The sequence below is a fragment of the Grus americana genome, chromosome 12 (genome assembly GCF_028858705.1).
Source record: "Grus americana isolate bGruAme1 chromosome 12, bGruAme1.mat, whole genome shotgun sequence".
NCBI lineage: Eukaryota > Metazoa > Chordata > Aves > Gruiformes > Gruidae > Grus > Grus americana.
In genome coordinates, this window is record NC_072863.1 from 17950849 (window position 1) to 17973158 (window position 22310).

The following is a 22310-nucleotide window of genomic DNA, read 5'->3' on the forward strand; positions in this document are numbered from 1 at the left end:
AGAATTGATAAACTTTCCTCCCCTCCAGAACAAAGGCCCTTATTTATGCCTAATTACATGGTGCTGTTGTAATTCAGATAAATATCCATTAGGAACTCGGATGGGATGTCAGCAAATCAATTTTAACTACTGTGCATGTGTTGTGGCGAAATCTAGTTTCTAAAGCTTATATTCAACTCCAGAGTTGCTCGCACAGGACTATATCCAGGAAGAGCTCCAGCATGGACATTTACTCCATCCTGAGAGTTCCATCATAGATTTAGCCCTGTCGACCTGGAAGTTGATTCAGTTAAATCATAAAGACGTGGAGGTCCTGGTCCCCAAAGCAGCTGCGTGCCTAATGCTTATGTCTACCCGAGCATTGCCGAATTTTACAGGAAAGGGTTGTTGAAAGAGTAATAGCAGAAAATAAAAAGGTGCAAGTGTCTATGAGTAGTTTTGCTTATGCTGACATTATCGCAAATGACATCTCTGCTTGGTAATGCACGTGCACCTGCAAAATTGCCAGCTGTTGCAATGCTTCTGGAGAAAGAAGTACGAAATATTAACCGGTAAAAGAAACCGCATTAAAACACAGATAGCTTTTAATATGAATTTTAACATATTGTGTAGCTTTCAATTTTAGTGTTATCTCACTCGCAAAGCATTCAAAATAACTGCACAGGTAAGCAGAGAGACCACATAGAGGAAATAATATTGTTGAAGTTCAGTGAAATGTCGTCATTTATGGTATGTGTGTATTAACCTGTGCTCAGAAGAAAAATATTGATGAGTATAGAGTTTCATTCATAAAGGTCCGTAACCTTTTGTGTTCTCAGTCCTCCCCCTAGAATTGACTCCGATTGATGGCATCAAACACCCAATTTCCAGGTGATGAGAAAGTTTCTTTTTTCAGGTTCTGAGCGCTGTACGGAAATCCTGACAGTAGCTGAAGTGCCACTTGAGAACTTAATATTCGGAGGTAAGGAGATTTTCCTGGGCTATATGTTTAATTTGAAGGGGGCAAAAGCCTGGATCCACAACCGTCCTCACAACTTCCCAAACATTCGAGCAGTTCTGTGACGGCCCAGGCTTACAGGTTGGCCTTTCTCAAAGCGAATGAGGTCTGAATGATATACGTATCCTGGAGTATAAAGCTGGAATCCGCACCTGCACCCAAACTTTATTTATTACACCCATCTTCCAACATACATAGAATGTCATGACTAACACAGAGGCTGCAGAAATGCATGCTAGCCTGTGAACTTGAAGCCAAAATTTCACTGGATTCTCCTTCTGTATTGGTGCTCAGAACCTTATAGCTAACTACAAATTTGCTAATTGTAGCCTGCTTTTTCCCACCTCTCTCATTTCAGCTCAAACAGGAAACATGATGATGGTGACTCTGCAGACACTGTGTAGAATAACCAACGTTTTTCTGAATCTCAGCATTACTTTCTTATGTGAATAGCAAGTTTCCGTCTGCAGATACTATTCTATAGAGTTGCTCTGAATATTTTGTTAGATTACACTAAAAATGAAAGTGACACAAAATAATGAAAATCATATTTAAAGTTAGCTGTGTTTTAATGTGGCATTTTGCCAGTTAAATATGTTTTTAAAAACAATGCAATAGGTGCTGATTTTGAAGCTGCTTTTTCAGTACTTCCACAGAGATGGCATTTACAATAATACTGCTGTATCAGCAAAACTACCAATACAGGTATTTTATTTTTTATCTTGCTTTATAGCCCTTTATACAAGGCCTTCCTATAGCAGTTCTGCAGTAGCATTAATTTCAGAAAGGTCCTGAAGGTCATTCTTATTTTCAGTCAAATAACAATATCCAGGAATTTTAATGATGCTCTTGCATTAGCGTTATAATATTCAGAATTGTTATAAAATTCAACAATGTATGAAAATGTCATTGCTAGGGATGAATGAAGCAGCTCATCCGAAAATGAAAATCAGCCCAAATTGTTGCAGGTGTTCAAAAAACTTTAAGTAATTTCATTTTGTCTCCCCTACCTCCACTTCTCAGGTACTTCTACAAGTTCCGGTGCCTGAAATATCATCATAATTGATTTTTCTAGACAAAGGAAGTGCTTAGAGCTAATTATCTAAACTTAAGTACAGCATTTGGTACAGTGCCATGTGGGAAATTATGAGCTAAAATGGGAGATTAGTACAGAAATTTAAAAGTGAATAAGAAAGTAAGTAGTAGGAGGAGAAGATCAGTACTGAGGGAAGGTAGTAGAGCTTCCCAAGCATCAGTCTTGGGCCTGATATTATTTAACATCTTTTATTAATGATGATGGCATAAAAAATAAGTGTGTGCTAATGGAATTTACCAATGGCATAAGGGAGGGAGGTACTGTCACTGCAGAGACAAATAAAACTCTCATTTAGGAAGAATTGAGTGACCTTGAGGACCAGGATAGGATAAATTGGATGAAATCCAGAAGGATTTGAGTGCAAGTTCATGCATCTGAGTCTTGTTAACCAGGTTTCTATTATACCTGCGTGCTCATAGTTAAGAAAAGAATAAGGAGGGGAAAGACACAGAGCATGCAAAGTAAGGTATTTTCACCAGGGTAATGAAACGCCGGTAACCGTGTATGAGGCACGTGTTAGAAATCAGCCAGGGTAGTGCCCGCTGTTCAGAAATGATTCACTTCACTTTCGGGAAGCTACCGAAAAAGACGATTAGAGTGACCACGGGAAGGGAGAGCCTTAAGTGTGAGAGGAGTTTGGCAAAATGAAGGCTGAGGGAGGCCGCTATAAATACCACATGGGCATAAGCTCCGGGAAGAGAAAACATCTATTTAAACTAAAGGACAACATTGGCACAAGAACAAATGAGTATAAATTGGTCATGAATATATTTAGGATGGAAATTCGAAGCAGGTTTCCAAACAACAGAATAGCGATGTTCTGCAATTGCTTTCCAATGAGAACAGTGGAAACAACAACAACAACAAAAAGCCCCAAGTTACTTTTAAGATGGCGTATAATGAGTTTCTGAAAGGAATTATATGATGTGTTTGGCTAAGATAGCAGGGAGCTAGACTTGATGACCCAAGAGGTCTATGCAGGCCTATCTTTCTAAGCTTGTTTTTCAGGCCAAATATTTCAGAGCACTTTTAAGTGCTTCCTTTCCTTCATGTATTTTTTAGATAAATTTTTTATAGTGACCTGCAGGGAATGCTAGCTGGACTGATTCAGGGAAGGCACAAAACTGTGGTGTCCAGAATATGTTGAATACCCTGAAAGCAAGCGAAGTGTCCAGCATCCTACAGGGCAAGGCTTGGGGTGTTTAAAGAAATCACCATTTTCAGTGGAAGGCAATAGGGGCTGAATCCAGACGGGAGCAGTGTGGTTCTCTGTTGTTTCTCCTACTCTCCCTAGCCTGCTGCTCTATTTTGCAATTTGCCTTCTCAGCCCCACTGTGCATATGCAGCAGCATGAAATAGGATGGCAAACACCATCTTCGATGCATAAGATTCAACAGATAAAAAAACAGAGCAGTCGGTGTCAGTCTGACTGGGTGCCGACGGTGCAAAGGTGCAGTGAAGATGGCTTGTTTGGGACAAGGGAGGATTTCTCCAGCCTCGGTGGTGTGGTGCAGAGCTGTGCTGGTGGTGTCACGGTTTCTCTCTTCTTAGCCCAGGAAGCACCTATGTCCTTTGGTTTATCCTGCCGGTCCCTCAATGCTTGCGTAGTGTCCCTTGTTCCAAAATCCAGCATTTCCATTACTTCTTAAAAGCTGCGTGTCCCCAAGTCCATGTGGCCATTAAGGGATTTGTATGGAAACCCGGGCTTTGGGGTTCAGAACCTGGAGTTTTATGGGTTCCTTACCCACAAAAGCAAAAATGGGTGTTTACAGCTCTTTTACGTTAATTGATATTGCTTCATCAAAGTGCTGGGAGTATGCAGGCTGGCCTGTAATGTGGTAAGTCTCAGATTAAGAAAGCATCTCATAGTCAGAAGTTTTATGATTTGCTACCTATGCTGTAGTTGAAATCTGATGAATGGGGCAATGAGATCTGCAGAACTGGATGATTCTGGTTGTTTTTCCTCTCCAGCTAACTACACACATACTTTTTCTGAAATCAACTATTAATATTGCGAATAGGTTAAGAAATGGGAAAGTTAGATGAAATCCCCAACAGTACAGGTAGTTTGGAAAAGGAGAAGAAACAGGCAGCAGCTTTACGAGGGAACAGTGCTTTGCTTACGCCTTGTCGCCATCCACATTAATCACATTTGCAGTAGGCAGCAGCTCTACCTCTTTGTGCAAATACTTTGAACAACTGGTTTAAAAACCGGAGCAGGATAGCGGACTCCCCAGGTTTGCATGGTAACGAACACCCATGTAACAAGATAGAAAAGCCATAAACACGGCGGTGGAAGTTTTCAGTCCCTCTTCAGCTGAGGTTTTCTGCAGCTTTCTCAGCCCCCCAGGTCCCAGGCAGGGAGGCAGCTGCTCGCCGGGGTCTCCCTGCATGGCAGGAGGCTGATGGTGCATCCGAAAGATGCAGCTGTGCCTTCAGAGACTTTGGTGCAGTGCCCCACGTGTGAGCTACCCTGTGACTCCTTTGTCAGAAATGCCCATCCCTCAAAAGGAAAAGCCAAAGCTGGTTCGAAAAAAATAGTTTCAAGGAAAGACTGTGTTAAAGGTCAGAATGGAAAGGTACGCACTGTGAAACAATCAAGACAAAACATTTTGATTGATTAAAACTTAAAAAGAGCAGCCCTTATTTCCAGTGTTTTTTAATTTAATTTTTGTTCCTGAAATGTGTGTATCTAGAGAGCTATTTTTTCACCCAACCTTAACTTCAACTGGGACACTGTGTTCTGTGCACACCTGGGCGAGATGATTTCATTCTGCCCTGTCCTGCTGGCAAACTCAATTTAAAATGAATCGATCATCAGCAGGACCTGTAGTTATCGCTATATTTTATGAGTTATTACTCAGACACCCAGATGTGGGAACGTGGCTCATCAGGGGAGCGCAGCGGCCTCACGCCAGGGATGAATTCAGCCCTGAGCTCACTGCAGGCCAAAGGGGCTGGCCCGGTGGCCATGGCCACCTCGTTGCTTGCCGTGCGGTGTCGCTCAGCACCAGGAAACACGCTCGGTTTTTCCATGGGTGGAAATATCTGTGGAGATATAAAAGCACATTTTCAACTTGTTTGCAAACAGACCCGTTGCAAGCACGTGCTTATGGGAGCTTTCAACTGACAGGCGTGCTGAGGAAATGTCTGTGACCACAGCAGGTGAGAGAAATGGCTTTTTCAGACATGTCTCTGGATTTTGGCTGCCTGCTCGCACATCACATGGAGGCGGCAGCTGCACTGATGGTGTCAGGAAGGATGTGAGAGGCCTCCTTGCCTGTGCTGAGGCCGTTGCCTGCCTCCAAGGAGAAATAATGAGCATCTCTGACATTATCAGTCATTAAACACCACCAAAGCCTATGAAAACAGGCACATCATGAGGTACACCAGCCGGGGCCACCAGACCAGTCGCCATGGAGCAGGGGCCGTGTTCGGCACCCGTTGCCTGAAGCCAGTGGCCTGGTGGGGTGAGGCCAGCGAGGCCAGCTTGCTCCCCCCAGTTTCTCCTCCCTTTGGGGTTTTAAAAATAAGAGGTTAAAAAAAGAATCCCTGCTTTGCAGAGGGCCTTTGGGGCCCTTCTTTGTCCCCCCTTGGGTTAATGCCAGAGGACGCAAGTGCCTGGTGGCGGCCGCTGACAGTGGTGCCACAGTCCTGATGCTGTCATGCACTTCATCATGTCACGTCCCTGCTGAGCGAGGAGCCACCTGGGCAATGGTGGGCTGTGAAATGACACCTCTATGCACAAGCTGTGATGCCGTGAGGATGTTACAGCCTGTGAAAAAGGAAAACAAAAAGGGGCAAAGGAAAAAAAAAACACAAAAAAGCTTTGCTCGTTCCTCACTCTTCCCTCAGCGCTGTCTCACCCTTTGCAGAGGCTTCAGAGGTGTGAACACATCCTGTTTACATCTGCCACCGAGACGGAGATGCTGAGGGGATCACACGGCTGAGGAGCAGCCAGAGGCATTGCCGTGCACAGGGAGAGCTGCCCGCAGCGGGAGACGGCCCCAGCATGGACGCGCTGCCCATCTACCACGGGGGCATCACCCGTGAGGCTGGGGAGAAGCTGCTGCTGGCGACGGGCACCGATGGCAGCTACCTGCTGCGGGACAGCGAGAGCATCCCGGGAGTCTACTGCCTCTGTGTGCTGTGAGTGCGGCCGGCTCCGTGCAGCTGCCATCGCCTCTCCGGGGTGCGGGACAGCCGACGGCAGCAAGGCTGGGAACGGGGTGCCGGGAAGGGCTGGTCAGGTGGTAGCTGATTTCCAACCTTCACATCCACTGTGTGGGGTGTTCCCATGTAACAGTGACAAAACGTGTCCTAATGTTACCATTTGCAGAGGTGTGTGAGACTTTGGGCTCCTTCACCTTGACTTAAGGCAGAGGGATATGCAGAGGGTGTGGGGTCCTTTGCAGGGTGAAGAGAGGCAGGTTTTGCCTTGCTGAGCCCACACACTCTACGGACATAAAACAAAAAGAGAAAGCAGGCCTGGAGCATGTAGGAAGGACAAGCGAGGGGCCATGGGGAAGAGCCAGGTGACTTGGCTTGGGATGGCGTGTGCTGGCTCTTTGTGCTGGACAATCCTCTTGCTTTCTGCCTGCTGTCTTCTGCTTCTGTAATGTGCTCATGGGTGTGCTTAGCAACATCCCCAGCGTTCCCGGTCATCAGGAAGGGTAGCTTGGATCGCTGTCATCCAGAATGTGCCTTTGCTGCGGGATGCTCTCGGTCAGGCTGTGTGTCCCACAAGCCATTGTCCTTGGAGTAAATTACCTGTAAAGTACATGAAATACTGATGGCTAACGAACTAAAGTGGTAATGCTTCATCAAATAGGGTGAAAGGGGAAAGATTTGATGGGATGGTCTGTGAGAGAGAGGGTAGAGAGGTTTCCCTGAGGCAGCTGGGGGACTTTGTAGTCATAGGACCTTGTTTTAATGAGGCAATTTAATTACCCTACTTTTGGCAAAAGCAGAAGTCTCAGAAGTCCTGAGAGAAAACGCTGTACATGAAGTACCATTGCACCGAAAGAACAAAGATGTGTCTACCAAGGCTACACAGACACTTGCACCTTACTTCAGTAGGAGAAGGAATACAAGAGAAAACCTTTTTAGGGCCAGTAAGATATTAGCTAACAGAGGGCGGTTAGGTATCTGAGAAAAAAGCAGAAGAGGAAGAGGAGTCCTAAGTCAAGTTTTCCCCAAATGTCTTGAATACATTTCCAACAATATGTAATTAAGCCCTGGGTGAGCATTATTATACCCCTGTTGTAGACCAGTAAATGGAGGCATGCAAGAAGGTCATAGGCAATCCAGAAATACACGACCTTCTTTTCAGGGAAGATCTTTGTGGCAGAAGATGTGTTCTTTCTTCCCTCATGAAATCGGAAGGTGAACCAAGACAGGCGCTACTGCTGACAAATACTTAACAGCTAGCTGAAAAATGGGAAATTAGAAGCATCTTGAGTTAAAAGAAAATGGAATAGACATAGCAAGAGGTAAGGAGTGCTATGATTCCTGTGATGGGAATAGGCAATAAAAGCAGAATCTTTTTTAAATAACCATCAGAGGAAATGGTGATATATTTCCTTTACACTCAGAAGTCATTCAGTGCAGGCAAAACACTCAGGCATTAGAGAAAGGGTCGGGCAGAATGTTACAATGCTGTATGTAACAAGGTCTTTCATTTGCACGCAATCCGTTGGGATTGTTTGCTATATTAGAGGTAATTTACATCCTTTGGAAAAAAATTCATTAATAAAATAAAATATATAAAATGAATATAGGAAGAACTGCTAACTGTGAAGCTCTGCAATCTTTGGAGGAAAAGAAAAGAGACTTCAGTAAGAAACAGAACCCTACCTAATTTTTTCTGGAAATTATGGGCCACCCATGTCTTCATGTTATGTGGCGTTCAAACATATATATGATAAGCAAACTGATAAAAGTAAAAAATATGCAGGCTTCATGTAGAATATAGATCCTCAATAATTTTTTTATAAGGGAAATTTTCAATAGCATCTTAGATAAATCCCGATAAAAAATTAAATGAAAAATGTTATGATGAGTATGATCTGATATAGACAGAAAGATGGCTGAAAACCACTAGAGCTAAGCCTTGGTTCCAATACTTCTTAATATTTCAATTCAGAGCATTATGTAAGAAATAGCAGATACGGTAAACAACATATCACACAATAACTTTGGAGACAGTTATCATAAAGATATCAGGAAATAGTCTCACACTGAAGGTAGCAATGACAGTTAAAAGAAATGTGTGCCATAAACTAGAGAAGTGCTTTAACAGGCAAAAGTTTACCAAAGCAGAGCACTTTAGTGGAGAGATTGGAGGAGTAAGTAGGGAAGGCGAGAGAGATATAGGTATGTATTCCATGGAGGATGCTAAGCCTGGCTTTGACAAAATAAACCAATGGACCCAAACCCCCAAATTCCAGTCTGAACATCATGCACAGACACAAACCTGGTGACGAGCACATATGTGCATGAGAGCTTTGGTAAAAAAACTAAGAGGGAAACATGCAGTTGCTGTATTCACTGTTTAAGAAAAAAGAAAATAAAGGAAAGAGTAATTGCTTCTCTGCTTTTTTATACTTCCTTATAAATAAATAATGAAAATTATTAGGAACAAAAGTTATTCAGAAATTTACATTTCAGTTCAGAATCCATGCTGAAGGTCACTCTAGGGATACCTAGATATCTCAAGAATAGGCAAAACATGTATTTACTGGAATTACTGAAGTGATCTTTGAAACATGAGAAACAAAGCCGGCCAGCCATTAGATATATCGCAATAAGTATCAGAGCTAAACAAAAAAATTCACATCTTTCCAATGAAATAAAACTGTTTCATACTCCAGCGATGTTTCTATTGCTCTTAGAAAAGAAAAAGAGAAAAATAGCCCAGCTTTCCAAAATCAAAAGATATTCAGTCTGTCTTCTTTCCCCTCTCCCTGCACTTCCCTGGGGGAGTAAACCAAAACAAACCTAAAACCCCCCAGTTCCCCAGACCCAAACCGCCTTAGGGTTCTTTTTTGTTTTTACCATCTGGGAAGAAGGGAGTTGTCAAAATTAAAAGGCACAATCCTGATGAAGAGAAAAGAAATATTTATCAAAGAAGTCATTAAACAAATATCTGGATGACAATGCTGTGATCAGCTTGAACTCATGTAGGTGGCTGCTCTCCACCTCCAGCTCCAGGTACAGTAATTGGTGAAGTCCTGCAATTGCCACTGCAGTACTTAGGCTCCAGCAACGCCTCCTCTTCCCAAGAAACTGCATAAGTTTGTAATGTCACCCCTCACCCCACTCGGGCACCCCCAAAAAGCCCTGACATACTCGGTCAGTCTTTGAGCTTCCTAAGGCACGTACGAAGGGCAGCAGTGTTCACGGTCAGGCTCATTCGCCTTTTGCTTTTCCAATTAAAAAGTGGAGCCCTGACCTTTAAAAAGGAGAAGAGTCAAAGACTTCATGAATCCCTTGTGACTGACACTGATTTTACAGGGCAAGCATAAAAGAGACAGGTAGTAGCATAAAACTTGACCTACAGAGACGGGTAACTGCAGCAGGCAGGCCCCTGTTGTTGGAGCGTTTGGCTAGAAAACTCTGCTTTCTCTCCTCTTCGTTTCTCCTGAAGTATTGCTTTATCGTCTTCGAATGCTGCTTTCCGCTGTCCGAAATCATGATGTGCACATGGCATGCCTGCAAGCCTTCAAAGGAGAATGTTTTTTGGTGTGGCTGTGACAAAGCATGAAGGATCTACAGCGTGAATATTTTAAGACCACAATTAAACTATGCATGGAAGAGTAGCAAGGTTTTGATTTGCAGCAGTGTCCCCTGAGGCTCTTGCAAACAGAGGTGCTGCCTGCAGATTTTGGCAAAGTTTTTTAATACCAGATGCTCCCGAGATCTTCATTGTATGAATACCATTATTAAATTGACAATATATACTTCAAAGATGTCGTTCATCATGTTTTGAATGTGTCAACAGAGGAGCACAATCTTTTCCGGGAAATTTTTTCGGGTTGCATTGAAAAGCCAGAAGGTTTTTGCTGTTCCTGAAAACTGGGCTAGAAGAAACGCATATGCTTTATAAAATGTACACGTTTTACCTGTAAACATGTCAGACACTATGTGCAGCATGCCAGGTTTTAGTATCAAACCCTGATTGTTCCAGGGAGCTTTCTTTACTGGTTTGGTTTCCTCTTTGCTCAATACCCCATCTGACATTTTTAGCACCCTCAGAAATCCTCTGTGCACACCGCTCCTAATGAAGTCAATGGAGGACCCAGGACACAATAACGGTGGCTAGTCTGAGAAGCAGCCTCTTAAACCGTGCCTGAAAAATGCATAAATAAAGTGCCTGAGAGTGCCAAAAGCACCGCTTTCCTTTACAGATAAATGAGCACACATGCAGAAACAAGCAGCTCATGCCTGAATTGGCAAAGATAAAGCATTAGTAGTTTGGAACTTAAAATTCATATACTTGGAAATACTTGGAATGTTAGTAGTTGTTTCAGACCTTTAAGTAAGCTAAACATGACATACTTGTCAAACTGTATGTTCAGATTATTTGTTTGAAACCAGCCATTCATGTACCGTGCTGCATTCAATTTGTGGAGAATAATCAAAAGCTGGAATAGAAAGCTGTTTAGAGCTCTTGAAGCAACAGTAATGGCAACAGGGATAGGCTGCAGACCTATCAGATTTTACGTGTGCTGTTTTTTTCTGTCACCATAACCACAGTGCACAAGTTCAGACAACGTGCCGAAACTTTCTGATGCGGCAGATGTATCAGCTGTACAGCGTGAAGGTGTAATACAGAATCACGAGCCAGCTTAACTTAGCATTTCTTTTGTTTCCCATGTAATATTTTTGATAGAAATGGCAGAATAATTGCATTTATTATAACACCGCATAATAATCATCATCATTTAAAATGTGATTTGGAACAAAAGCTTCCCTCTGAGGAGGAGCCTCTCAATTCAAGGTTGCTGTTGTAAATATCAAACTGTTTTCAGCTTTGAAAAAAATCTTCTACAGCACAATGGTAAATTCTACTGAGGTGAGTATTTCAGCTCTGTGCTAATCAGAGTGAGCTTCATCTTTGCTGAGAATAACTTGGCTAATGGCCTTCAGATATCCCAATGGCTTTTCTTGGAAAGATATTAGAAAGGTAGACAGCCTGAACGGTGGGTAACCGCTACGCTAACCAATCTGTAAATGACAGAATGGGTACGACCGTTAGATTACAGAACCTAGATTAGCTCTACCCTGGTTTTGCAGGCTTGAGTTTTGAGGATTTAGTGGAAGCAGTGATTTCAGGTTCAGGGATTTTATGGTCAGACTGTGCCTACCTTGCTCTAAGAGAAACAGGAAATGTGACAATGAGCTACGCTGAATCACTCCCAAACAAACCGAGAAATGTTTCATAGAAATATGAAACACCAACATTTGCAGGGCTATTGACAGTGTATTATCTATTGCAGTTCTTGTGAGTTTGGCCTAAAGTGAAAGAAATTTCACTAGATGACCTTGTTTCATGAGATTTTGCCTTTGTGAGGTGCTGTTCTGGAGGACATGGTAACTCATGCAGCTTGGTTACTGGCCCACCATAAAGTAATTTTCTTCTATTTATCATCCGAGATTTGAATCAATTGCAATTTTATTTCCAAATTTGAAGAAATTCCTCTTTGAGGCATTGCTTTTGGCTGGCATCATCTTGTACTAGACCGACAAAAACCCTGCTCAAAAAGAATGCACGCTTGCTCCTTAGGTAAATCTGCAGCATTTCTACTGATGGTTAGGAGCGTTCAAGTGGTGAAGATGCTGACAATCTTACACAGAAATCTGTGCATAAATTGAGAGGCATATCACGAGATGTGACTTGCTCTTTCAGGCTTCTGTAAATTGCAGAAGAGAAAATCAAGATAAGGCATCTGCTTTATAATGCCATAGCATTATGGTAAGCTAATAGTAGTCACAGATTCAGTATCGCGGGTAAAGTTTTTGCCACAAAAAGTGTTGGTAGGGGAATCAGTGACAGAAGTGTAAACTCAAGTGGGTGTCTACAGAGTGCTACTGTGACTTAAGCTACAGCAACTCTGTTGGGCTTTTCAGATGTTGTAAACACTGATTTAAACTATTTTATTCCCTCTTGCTGATACAGAGCTCATATCTTGCCCATCATCTCAATGTGAATGCTATTTCTTCAGCTTGGGTTAGCTGATGGGTGGTAATTGCTAAGTTGCTGTACCTTGATTGTATGTCTGAGACCTAAATAAGGCAGGAACCAGGCTGCTTGTCAACCAGAAAATGCAAATTCCATGACAGAGTGAGGAGCTATAAGCTTAAATAGGATTTTCTCCTACATTAAATAACAAGACTTTTTGACCTTTCCGTGATTAATAAACCAAGCATAAATATAACAATTCAAAAGGAAAAAGAAAGAAAAAGGTAGAATTTTAAGTGGGCGGCTGGATTGACTGTTTGATCCTTTTGGCAGCTGTCGCCTCGGTTGCATGGGGGAGGCCATGCAGCTCGGGGGTATCCTGGGCAGTGGAGACCTTGATGAGGACACATGTGGGACGTGCAGGCTGACAGGCACTGCCGTGAATTCCCCTGATCTCATGAGTTTTGGCTCTGTGGTAACCATCTCCCACCTCTGCAGCCACTGTGGTGCCCATCAAACCGCCAATCCAAAAGTACTGAGGCCCCCATGAGCTCTCCCGTAGTACTCATCTCCATAGTATTAAGTGGTTTCTAAGCATTATCTCAGTTTGTGAGATGAAGAGTTTGTTAACTGCATTTCACACAAGAGAGAGCGTGACACAGGAGGCTTGGGTCTGCAGTACCCTTTAGCTCTGGGTTCTCAATGTGAAGGGCACAGGAATGGATTTTGAGACCATCCAGTGTTATTCTGTACAGCCTGCTGACTCTGCTTGCGTTGCTGAGGGCTGTTTCCTTGTTTCACACATCTTCTGGTTTCAAACCACCGATCTTCTATTCCTGGCCTTTTCACCCCTCCAGCATTTTGTGCTGCTCCAAGTTCAACCCCTCTCATGCTTCACCTCTGTATATTCCCTTCCTTATTCGTTTAGTCTTACTCTTTCCCAGGGGTTCAGTTTTCATTGACATTTCCTTGCCCATCGTACCTAGACATGGGTCCCCTTTTCTTTCCTTCCACATCCACCCCACCCAATCCTAATCTTCCTTTCCAAGATGCCCAATCTAAATTACCTTCTGTTTTTTTCCTCCCTCTAATCCAGGGCAGGGAACATAAATACATCGCTCATGGCTTGAGATCGTGGACACTGCTTAGCTGAGTGCCCATGCTACAGCCAGCCCAGGTGTGGTGCAGCTACAACTGCTAAGAACCTTTAGAGAGCACCTCTCTTGCAGCCCAGACAACCATCACTGCTTTCTCTCAGAGACTGCAAGAGATATACTGTTCTTCAATCGATTTTATGTCTTACTCTAAAAAATGGGCAAAACCCCAGCAATTGGAAGATTGTTTTTTTAACGCAGGAAAAGCATTGTTTTTCCTAACATGTCTCCTTTCCTGGCACTTCCGCATTCTCCATCCCTAAATAAGGTTGAGGCAAACAGCCAAGAAACAAAATTTCAGTCTGAAAGGCTGAAATGTGGCAAAGTTGTAAGAAACTGAGTATGGGCAGTATATAACGCTCAGGACCACTGTTTATAGGCCACACCACTGGCTGGTTCTTAAGTGATATCGTAAAGTAAAATTCCAAGGTAAGGTCAGGATGCAAATATACCGGGTAAGAAGAGCTGATTGGTAGAGTGCAAAGACATCAGAAGAGAAAGTTATGTAAAGAGGAAGAAATTGATGTCATTTATTGCTGACATGGCTTTCTGCCTCTCTGTCTTTCTATTTTTGTTCCATTTTGGACCCAGAAATAAATACAAATTAGTTTAATAAAATTTCCCAACTGAGATACAAACATTTGGAAATTATTTTAAAATATACCATGCAGTTGAAATGTCATGGTTAATTTTAATCTGCAGCATGCGGCTAATATCCTCTGGCTATTTCAACGGTGCAGAAGATTGTAATTATTCACCTGTTAAAGTAAATGCGGTTTTAACAAGTCTGATCACAGTTGAAAAGGAGGAGTGGAGAGGACAGGTAGACAGATGCTGTCTCAGTATGTCATCTGTGAATGATGCCTTTGTGGCTCTTTGGGAGGAATTATCTAGCTATAAAGAAAAAAGTCTATAATATAAAGTGGACTGGTTCCTGTAATAGCAACTTTTTCTAGATTTTCCTTTGACAAAGTTTTCCCAGTGATGGCATTGCAACAAAGACAGTGCTAGTGCAGTTCCCAGCTGGTATAACACATCCTTTGTTATGGAGATGAAAAATGAAGTGAGATGACATAAAAATATCATCAGTGATGACCAAACCACTCTTTCATAAATGCTACCCAATATTGTCCTTAAAGCAATGGCTGTTTTCTGCTGCTTCTCATCAGCATTTTGACATTTTTTGCCTTTGATCAAAAATTTATAGGGCCTCCTTGATCAAGCTGTTAATTCACGATTGCTCCCATCCCTTGAGCTTCACTGGCATGAAAGAGGAGCTTTGCAATTGTGAGTGAGGCTTGTGGCTGTCCTCGGGCCAGATGAAGGGATGGGGGAGCCCTTCGTTGGGTCTTTGCCTGGGTGTCAAGAGCTGGTTCTCCTCCAAGATATGCCAGTGTCACTGTAAGAGTGCTCTCCGAAATCCTTCTCTCAGCAACGTGTCAATCTGCTTGATTTTGTCCAGCAGAGAGAGGAGGTCAAGTCACCAAGAGGCAGACTTGACCTCCATCTCACCAGGTAGAGGCTTCTGTACAAGCTGTGTAAAAGAGCCCAAGTGACATGCCCAGGCCACATGGTGTTTGGTTTTTGGCTTTAGCTGTGTCGCCACACCACATATAGGAACATTGTGTCACACTAGGAGCTTTTTTCTGCCATGAATTGAGTAAAATGTAAAGAACTGAGCTGTCACCGCATGGTGGCTGGGGAATATCTCATCTCCTGGGACCTAAGCTCCAGTAAATGCACTTTTCCACCTGCTTTTGCCTGGTGTTATGTATTTTGGTCTTTGGAAGGTAATGTTCTATACAATCTCAATTTCAATTTTTGTATTTAAATTTTGTTTTAAGAAAAACATGTTGATCTTTCTTCAGTCTACACTGCTCTCAGTTAATGTTGAGTAGTTTAAATCATGAAAACCTTTCTCAAGGGAGGCTGTGCCCATGTAGCTGTAAAGAGAACTTGGCTCATCAAAATCATGTCACTTGCACATGGAAGGTAAAAAGCACTTTGAAGTGGTAATGAAGTAAGTTCCTGCTGCTTAACAGAAAGTTTTGATAAGATCATATTCGTTGGGAGAGTACTTATCAGAAGAGCTGTAATTCATTTTGTGGAAACAAAGATCCCAATGGAAAGTAGCTAGATGGAAAGATCTAGCTGTTCACCTTCTTAACAAAATGCGTCCTCCTTCCTTTGTGCATTTCCTTTAAAGAAGCAGATGTTGTGGTCCTGGGCCATTTCCCAACTATGTAGTGGCTTTCTGATGGCTTCAGAGCCAAGAACAGATGACAACGTTGTGTTTTTCAGCTTAAGCACAGTGAACCCCTTCAGGCTTTTCAGTCTTTCCTCCTCTGGGAAAGAAATGTACACTTGCCAGGTGAGTGGAGAGCTCTCACTTGTCCCTCACAAGGCTCTGATAGTAATGTCATGCTCCTCCCATTCTCCACACTGTGCTCAAAGCACCCATGTTCCCAAATTCTTGTTCCTTTTTCTGTATCTCATGGGTTTTTAATCTGAGCTATCCTTTGTGCTTTCTCTGGGCTCGATTGAAATATTATACAGTGGAATTTTTTGAAAAATGCAGGATAGGTGTCTATCTTATACCTCACCCTGCTTTGGCCCTGAATATTACTTCATCTGACCTCTATTTTTCAATTTGTCTGGCTTAGTAAACCCTTTTGGCAGAGTGCTGAAAGCCATCAGACATTTCAGAGTCAGGGTATCACCCCAGCCCCTCAACTACTTCAAGTCATGTGACCTCTTAGGTAGAGAAAATGATGAAAGAAAAACCAGATGGCTGCTTTCCAGACAACTGAGCCTTTTGTGGAAAAATCAGATTTTAAAGAGACTGAAGCAGTCGGAATGCTCTGGGACAACCAAGGACAAGCATGGGTAATATGCACAGTTTGTTATTAAAAACAGGAGGCAAGAGAGTGAGTTTTAGATTTTTATATACTCATTTAGTTGGCTTCGAGGCTTGAAAAAAAATCATGGTGGAGGTGGTCAGATACCCACTTCAAAGAGAGGGGACAAAATGCCAGGACGTCTCCGGTGTTTCTCAGTACATTATGGCCTGTAAAATCCTAGTTTTGGTATATTGGGTGATGTGCTACATATGTAGGTGCAGGAAAGCCCCTCATGATTTCTAAATAGAAAAGATTCATGTGAACATCAGCTGCTCATGAAAAGCTGACAGTACAGGCACAGCTCCCAGAGGTTTTAAGAAAGGACGTGATAGTCTGAGATGGTCTAAGGGCCCTAATGAGAGACATTGGATTCACTGAACATGAATGTATCTAGTGGCTTAGAGGCATGTGCTTTCAAACAACCAGGCTTGAGCTGTGGCCTCAAACACCAATGACCAGGGTGCCATGGCATGGACAGGAGAACAGTGTTGCCCTTCCACGTCCTTCCCTCCTCCTGCAGACACAGCAGGTTGCTCACACCTCTTCCCAAGGGGCCTTATGGGCCCGTCCAAATCCTTGATGGACTGCAGCAGCCGAGCTTGCTGGGGAAGAATTGGGGTAGCGGTGGCTGTTTTCCTCCTTAGGTTTCGATGAAGTGAGCACAGCCGGACACTTTTCATGTCTATCTGGTGACAGGTGGAAAGTCATGTCTCTGGGGAAGATGCTCCCTTGGTTAACACGAAGAGGTGGATGAAGCTGTGGTGGGACCGCGGGGCTGCGCCAGGCATATTCCCGTACACGGGGAGGAGGGCAGTGCCTCAGCTGCTGCACAGGGAATGTGTCCCTGCAGCTGCTCCGACGGGAGGGAACGGCTTTGTGTCTTCCGCCTCCGAATTTAATCACGGTGGGAGTCGAGTGGTGGGGGGATAGCTCACAAATCACGACAGGCATTTTTGCTCCCACTTCATGGGGTTATAGCAGTGTGACAACTGCTAACAACTTCCTGCTCAGGTAAATTATATCAGACACTGCTTTGCAGAGGTTGCTGTAATGACTTTTTAACAAGAATTTATCCAGGAGCCATGGCATGGAGCGTAAGTAATTGCAATCATACGGTATCTGTGTCATTGATGGTTTCTGCTATTTTGTAGTAACTACTATAATACCATGTATAATTGAAGGAAATACAGTATTTTTCTGCTTTCTTAAGTATAAGAATTGATGCTGAAATAGGGAATGGCCCCTAAAATCCTGCTGTGTATTCATGTAAGTCTATGTAATACGAAATACAATCTTTCTTATCTGATACCATCTAAATTAATGTTGCACCCATGAAATTACTATCAATTGTCTCTGCTTCTGAGTTACATTTTTGGATATTGGTATAATAATCCACCATGTAAATCATTCGCTGTTTTGGGTTTGTACGAGAAGCAAGACTGACTGGACACGAGTATGTCTTGTGTTATTAGTGTATGACTCTCTAGTCTCAAAAGACTCAGATTTAAAAAGAAGGAAGATTCCACGCTCTTATATAAAAGTCTGCTTTATCAGTATTTGAGAATTAGGAACATATGGGCAAGGCAAAGAGTAATTTACCTGGCTTTCGTGGGTCTAGCTTTCCAAATAAATTACACTCATGCTATTGCTTCTGGGAACATCTGCATTTAAATCAATCACAAAACAGTAATGTTATCTGCTAATAATACACCTTCTATTTTTCCAGGGAAAGTATGTCTGGTGTGTGTCAGTAAAAGGCGGTCACTGAAAAAAAAAAAAACAAAAACGCTGAGGCAGGAATGAAAGCAATGTCACTTAACCTAAAATAACGGAATATTGCTAAACTAGATCTGAGTCAGGGCAATCCCTCTCGTCCCGGAAGAACCCAGTAGGTTGAACACTGCTTCTGACCTGCATCTCACGTTTGTTATCTACCTAGAGCCTCTGTGGGAGAATTTATTATTAAGGAAAGGTTAGCAGATGAACTAACTCCCACATAACAGGTGTACCTCTTGTGAAACCCAACAGTAGAAACGAGTAATAAATACCTGTTGATTTTTATTTTATTTTTTTTCACAGGCATAAGGGATATGTTTATACCTACAGAGTGTCCAAGACAGAAACTGGGTCCTGGTCTGCTGAGGTGTGTACTTCTCTGTTCTCTTCTGAAAATTTCTACATCCTGTTTGATGCTCGCATTGATTTAATGAAATACATTCAAATTATTCATGTTTCTGCATAGTCTGATTTTCATCGAAGGTAATCGATCTTGAGTGTGCCCATCACTAAGATGTCTTGGTGCCACTTCTGACAGTCTTGAACTCATAAATTAATTCCCTGTTTCATTTCAGCTGTTGCATAATGCAATAGTGCATTATTTTGCATCATTTTAAATGGCAAAAATATTGTGTTTTTATAATTTGACAAGCACAATCAGTTCCCTTCTATCTCATGTATCGTTAATGTCAGAATATTTAAGGAAATTATTTTCAATCTACAGTGTTTTAAAGTTAATTCCTCTCCAGATTAATTGGTGCAAAACACATATATAGGTTAGCCAAAACTTGATACAAGATATGTTTTCACCCATCTGATAAGAAATGGATAATTCAAGTGTAGTATAGCATCATTTGCAATACACACAATTATTTAGGTTGATAGAATTGGGATGCTAACCTGTATTTCTTTTATGAAGGTCTTGTTCTTTAGCTGGATAATCAGCTTTTTGTTTGCACATTAGTGAACACTGATTACAAACATGAAATAATTTCTAGACAGGCATAATTCCTTGGTCATTATTATAATAGACGTGGCTGCAGTGCTCCGGAAGACAAGACTGATTCCTGGGGTTACTCAGAAGCAGATTGGGGAGTAAAAAATTATCCATGTCACCCTTGGGAATAGTACCCAGGAAGAATTTGCTCATTCGTTCCTGTAAGGCATCGGGAGCACCCTGGAGCTTGGCACTGCCCAAACAGGAGGGTTTTTGGGACGGGACGGGGTTTTGTAGTGCGCCCGGCGTGCCAGGGCAAGCCCTGTGTCTCAGGAAGGATGCTGGGACCCCCAGGGACCCCCACCTGCAGAGGATAATTCCCTGAGTGAGGCTGCAGCCTGCTTTGGCCCCGGGTAACGGCAGTGTCTGCAGTGAGGTTTTTTTTTTTTTTTTCTGGTGTTGTAGAGACCTCTTACAACTCCTCCCCTGTGACCTCCACTGGCTTCCTACACGTATGGATCTTGGGCTTTCCCTTGCTGTAGTTTAGGCAAACCTGATCTGTGTTTCACAGCGTAAGTGTCCTGAAGGCCCAGGACTCTCAAGACATCTTCTGCAGGGAAAGGTGCTAGCTAAAGACCCATGATGCCAACTCCTTCTTTAAGCAAATGGAAACCTTTAAGTAAATGTTGCTAAGACCACGCTGGTCTCAGCTGTTAGACACAGCAGCCTAAATCCAACTTGTCCCCACAAAATGTGCCTCCAAGGCCAAAACAGGCTCCAGCTGCAGTGGTGCTTTCCTGTCTCTGCTTCCTTCCCTGTGGCTGGTTAGTCTCTGGGTCGCACCCATCTTTCAGGGACTAAGCAGGGAAATTAAAACAGCATGGTAAAATCCCAGGCAGCGTGAAGCCTCCAGCTGGTGCCAGCGAGGCAGGATTTAGCCCATGTCTGCTGGGTGGGAGCAGCGTCCCTCAGGTGGGACTATGCCGGCAGGACCGAGGCTTGTCCTCCCATGACTTTGGTGGGGAGGAGTTATTACGAAAATGCCCTGAAGGATTTAACAGAAACATTGGATTTTTTTATTAAAAGCTGACACAGTTTCATTTCACAGTGTTTGAAAAGATGCTAACCTAAAAAGAAAGAAACACTCCCACTTTTAATAAATAGGTGAGATTTTGCCGCTGCCTTTGTGCAAGAGAGAGAGGAATACTTAATGATCACATAAGCCAGTATTGAATGCTCGGAAAAAGGCGTGCAAAGAGGCTGTGTCCACGCCTGAATTTAGTGGTGTAAGGACTTCCCCTCCCCACCAAGTGCCAGGTAGCTCTCTAGATTGTCTTACTGGTATTTCCAGGCTGGAAGTATATTACCGATAAACCCCAGGCTGGAGGTTAAATCACTGGCTGCAATAAATCAAGGTCAGAAATATCGAAAGATCACTTGGGAATTTGCCTAGTAAGCATGGCAGGCTCTGGGTTTCTCTTGTAGTGATTAAGAAATCCTTCCTCTTCTAGGCGAATATCACCATACTGCCGGAAGCCGCTCTTAGTGCAGGGAGCCTGCGATGCTCCAGGGGAAGGAGGAGAGCAGTACGATTCATTGAATTATTTTAAGTTTGCACATCAGGAGGTCCAAGTGAAGGGCTGGGTCCTTCCTCTGGGGGGAGTGTGTGTGTGCGTGCATTTCTGAGGACAAGGCTTCTGTGCCAGCGCCCAGCACCCAGCATCGCCTCTCACCTCTCACCCTTTGGCTTCACAGACAGCGCCCGGGGTCCACCGGAGGCTCTTTCGGAAAGTGCAGAACCTCATTTCCGCCTTCCAGAAACCTGACCAAGGCATCATAACGCCCCTGCAGCACCCGGTCATCAACCGTGCAAAACCCAAATACCCCCCAAGGTACCCATGGGGCAGAGGGAGCCTCTACTGCAGTGGAGCAGAGTCCTCCACAGTGGTAGGGATGGAGGTCTTAGACTTATTTGCATTGTTGACCTGAAATAGCCAGCAGGGTGGCATTGCCAAAACTATGCCCTAGCTTTGCTACCGTGTGATCAGAATGCCAGCATTGAGGTGCTCCTTAAGGATAGGGCCTGTCAATGCGATGAGAAAATGGATTTTGAATACTTATTCCTGAGTGCTACACTGGTGGTGGCTGCCTGCCCTCCCCAGCGCCCTCGCTCTTGTAGGTACGAGCATTCTGATCCATCCATTTTCTTGCAGTGGCCATCCTTTCATATCTTTGTGATTATTTTTCTTAGGGAGAAATGAAAGCCATGACTTCCACCTGCAGCCATCATGAAGACGTTTCCCCAAGTGTGACATAACCATATCTTCCAGTGTCTTCTCTAGTCCATGCTCGAGAACAGAATGATTTATATGATAGTTAATACAACTCCATGAGTTTTCTTGTAACATTTGCAGAAATGTGTATTTCATAAAATTTCTAGCTCAAAATTTAAAAGTGTTAAGTTTCAGAATGTTTTGAATTTTTTTCTTTTTATTTTCTAAAAGAGGATAAAAAAATCAACTACTAAATAGTGTAATGCCTTTTTTATCTTCTTGTACTTTCAAGTACAAAATATTTTTCACTTCAAGATTAGTTCCTAATTAATAATTAGTTACTAATTTTACATTACTTAACTTTGAACTCTGCTTTACTTTGTTCTGGTTGACATTTATGAAGAACTAGGCAAGTCCCCTTTTATAGCCTGAAGAAAATTGCTTACATTAAAGTGTCGTTGCCTTGGGTGGGCTGTATGTCTGTCATTCATACAGTTCCTAAAGATATTCCAGAAGTGGCACCATGAGGCTCCCCACTAAGTGATTTCCTATCACACCAGGCGCTTGGCTCTGTAACTCAGCAGAACTGGCCACCACTGCCTGGATGTACAAAATTTGCAGTTTGCACAAATGATCAAAAGCTTCAGCACTGCACTGAGTAACTGAGCACAACCAGTGAAGTGGAGAACATCGGTCTTTGCTTTCAGATTTTTCTCTGTTCTTGAAACAAACCACCCCTGTGTACAATTTTAAAAATTAAATTATTTTTTTTTTGCATGACAGTTTCTCTGCTTTTCTTTACCTATCCGTGTGTGTTCCCCTGCTGCCGTTGGGCTCCTGGAGGAGAGGTTTGAACCTACAGGACTCATCAGCTGTGCAGGGCTAGGATGCGGCTACCCGAGAACCCAGGGTACATGCCTTTTACCCACAGGGTTTAACAAGCATGATGACACTGGCCTGCCTGACCTGGCAGACAGTGGGAAACACTTCTGAG

At 43.1% G+C, this 22310-nt stretch overlaps 1 protein-coding gene across 2 annotated transcripts; it reads left to right on the forward strand.

Moving 5' to 3' along the window:
• The first annotated feature begins 937 nt into the window (after window positions 1-937).
• SH2D1A (SH2 domain containing 1A) lies at window positions 938-22045 on the forward strand. 2 transcript variants are annotated; one of them, XM_054840035.1, is made up of 4 exons: window positions 938-961; window positions 5969-6242; window positions 18410-18473; window positions 20799-22045. In XM_054840035.1, the coding sequence occupies exons 2-4, from the start codon at window positions 6106-6108 to the stop codon at window positions 21030-21032; spliced, it is 435 nt and encodes a 144-aa protein (XP_054696010.1). In that variant the 5' UTR covers window positions 938-961; window positions 5969-6105; the 3' UTR covers window positions 21033-22045. The 2 variants fall into 2 exon arrangements, with proteins under 2 accessions (XP_054696010.1, XP_054696011.1); XM_054840036.1 differs by lacking the exon at window positions 938-961 and having other exon boundaries at window positions 20799-20935; window positions 21295-22045.
• The last annotated feature ends 265 nt before the right edge of the window (window positions 22046-22310 follow it).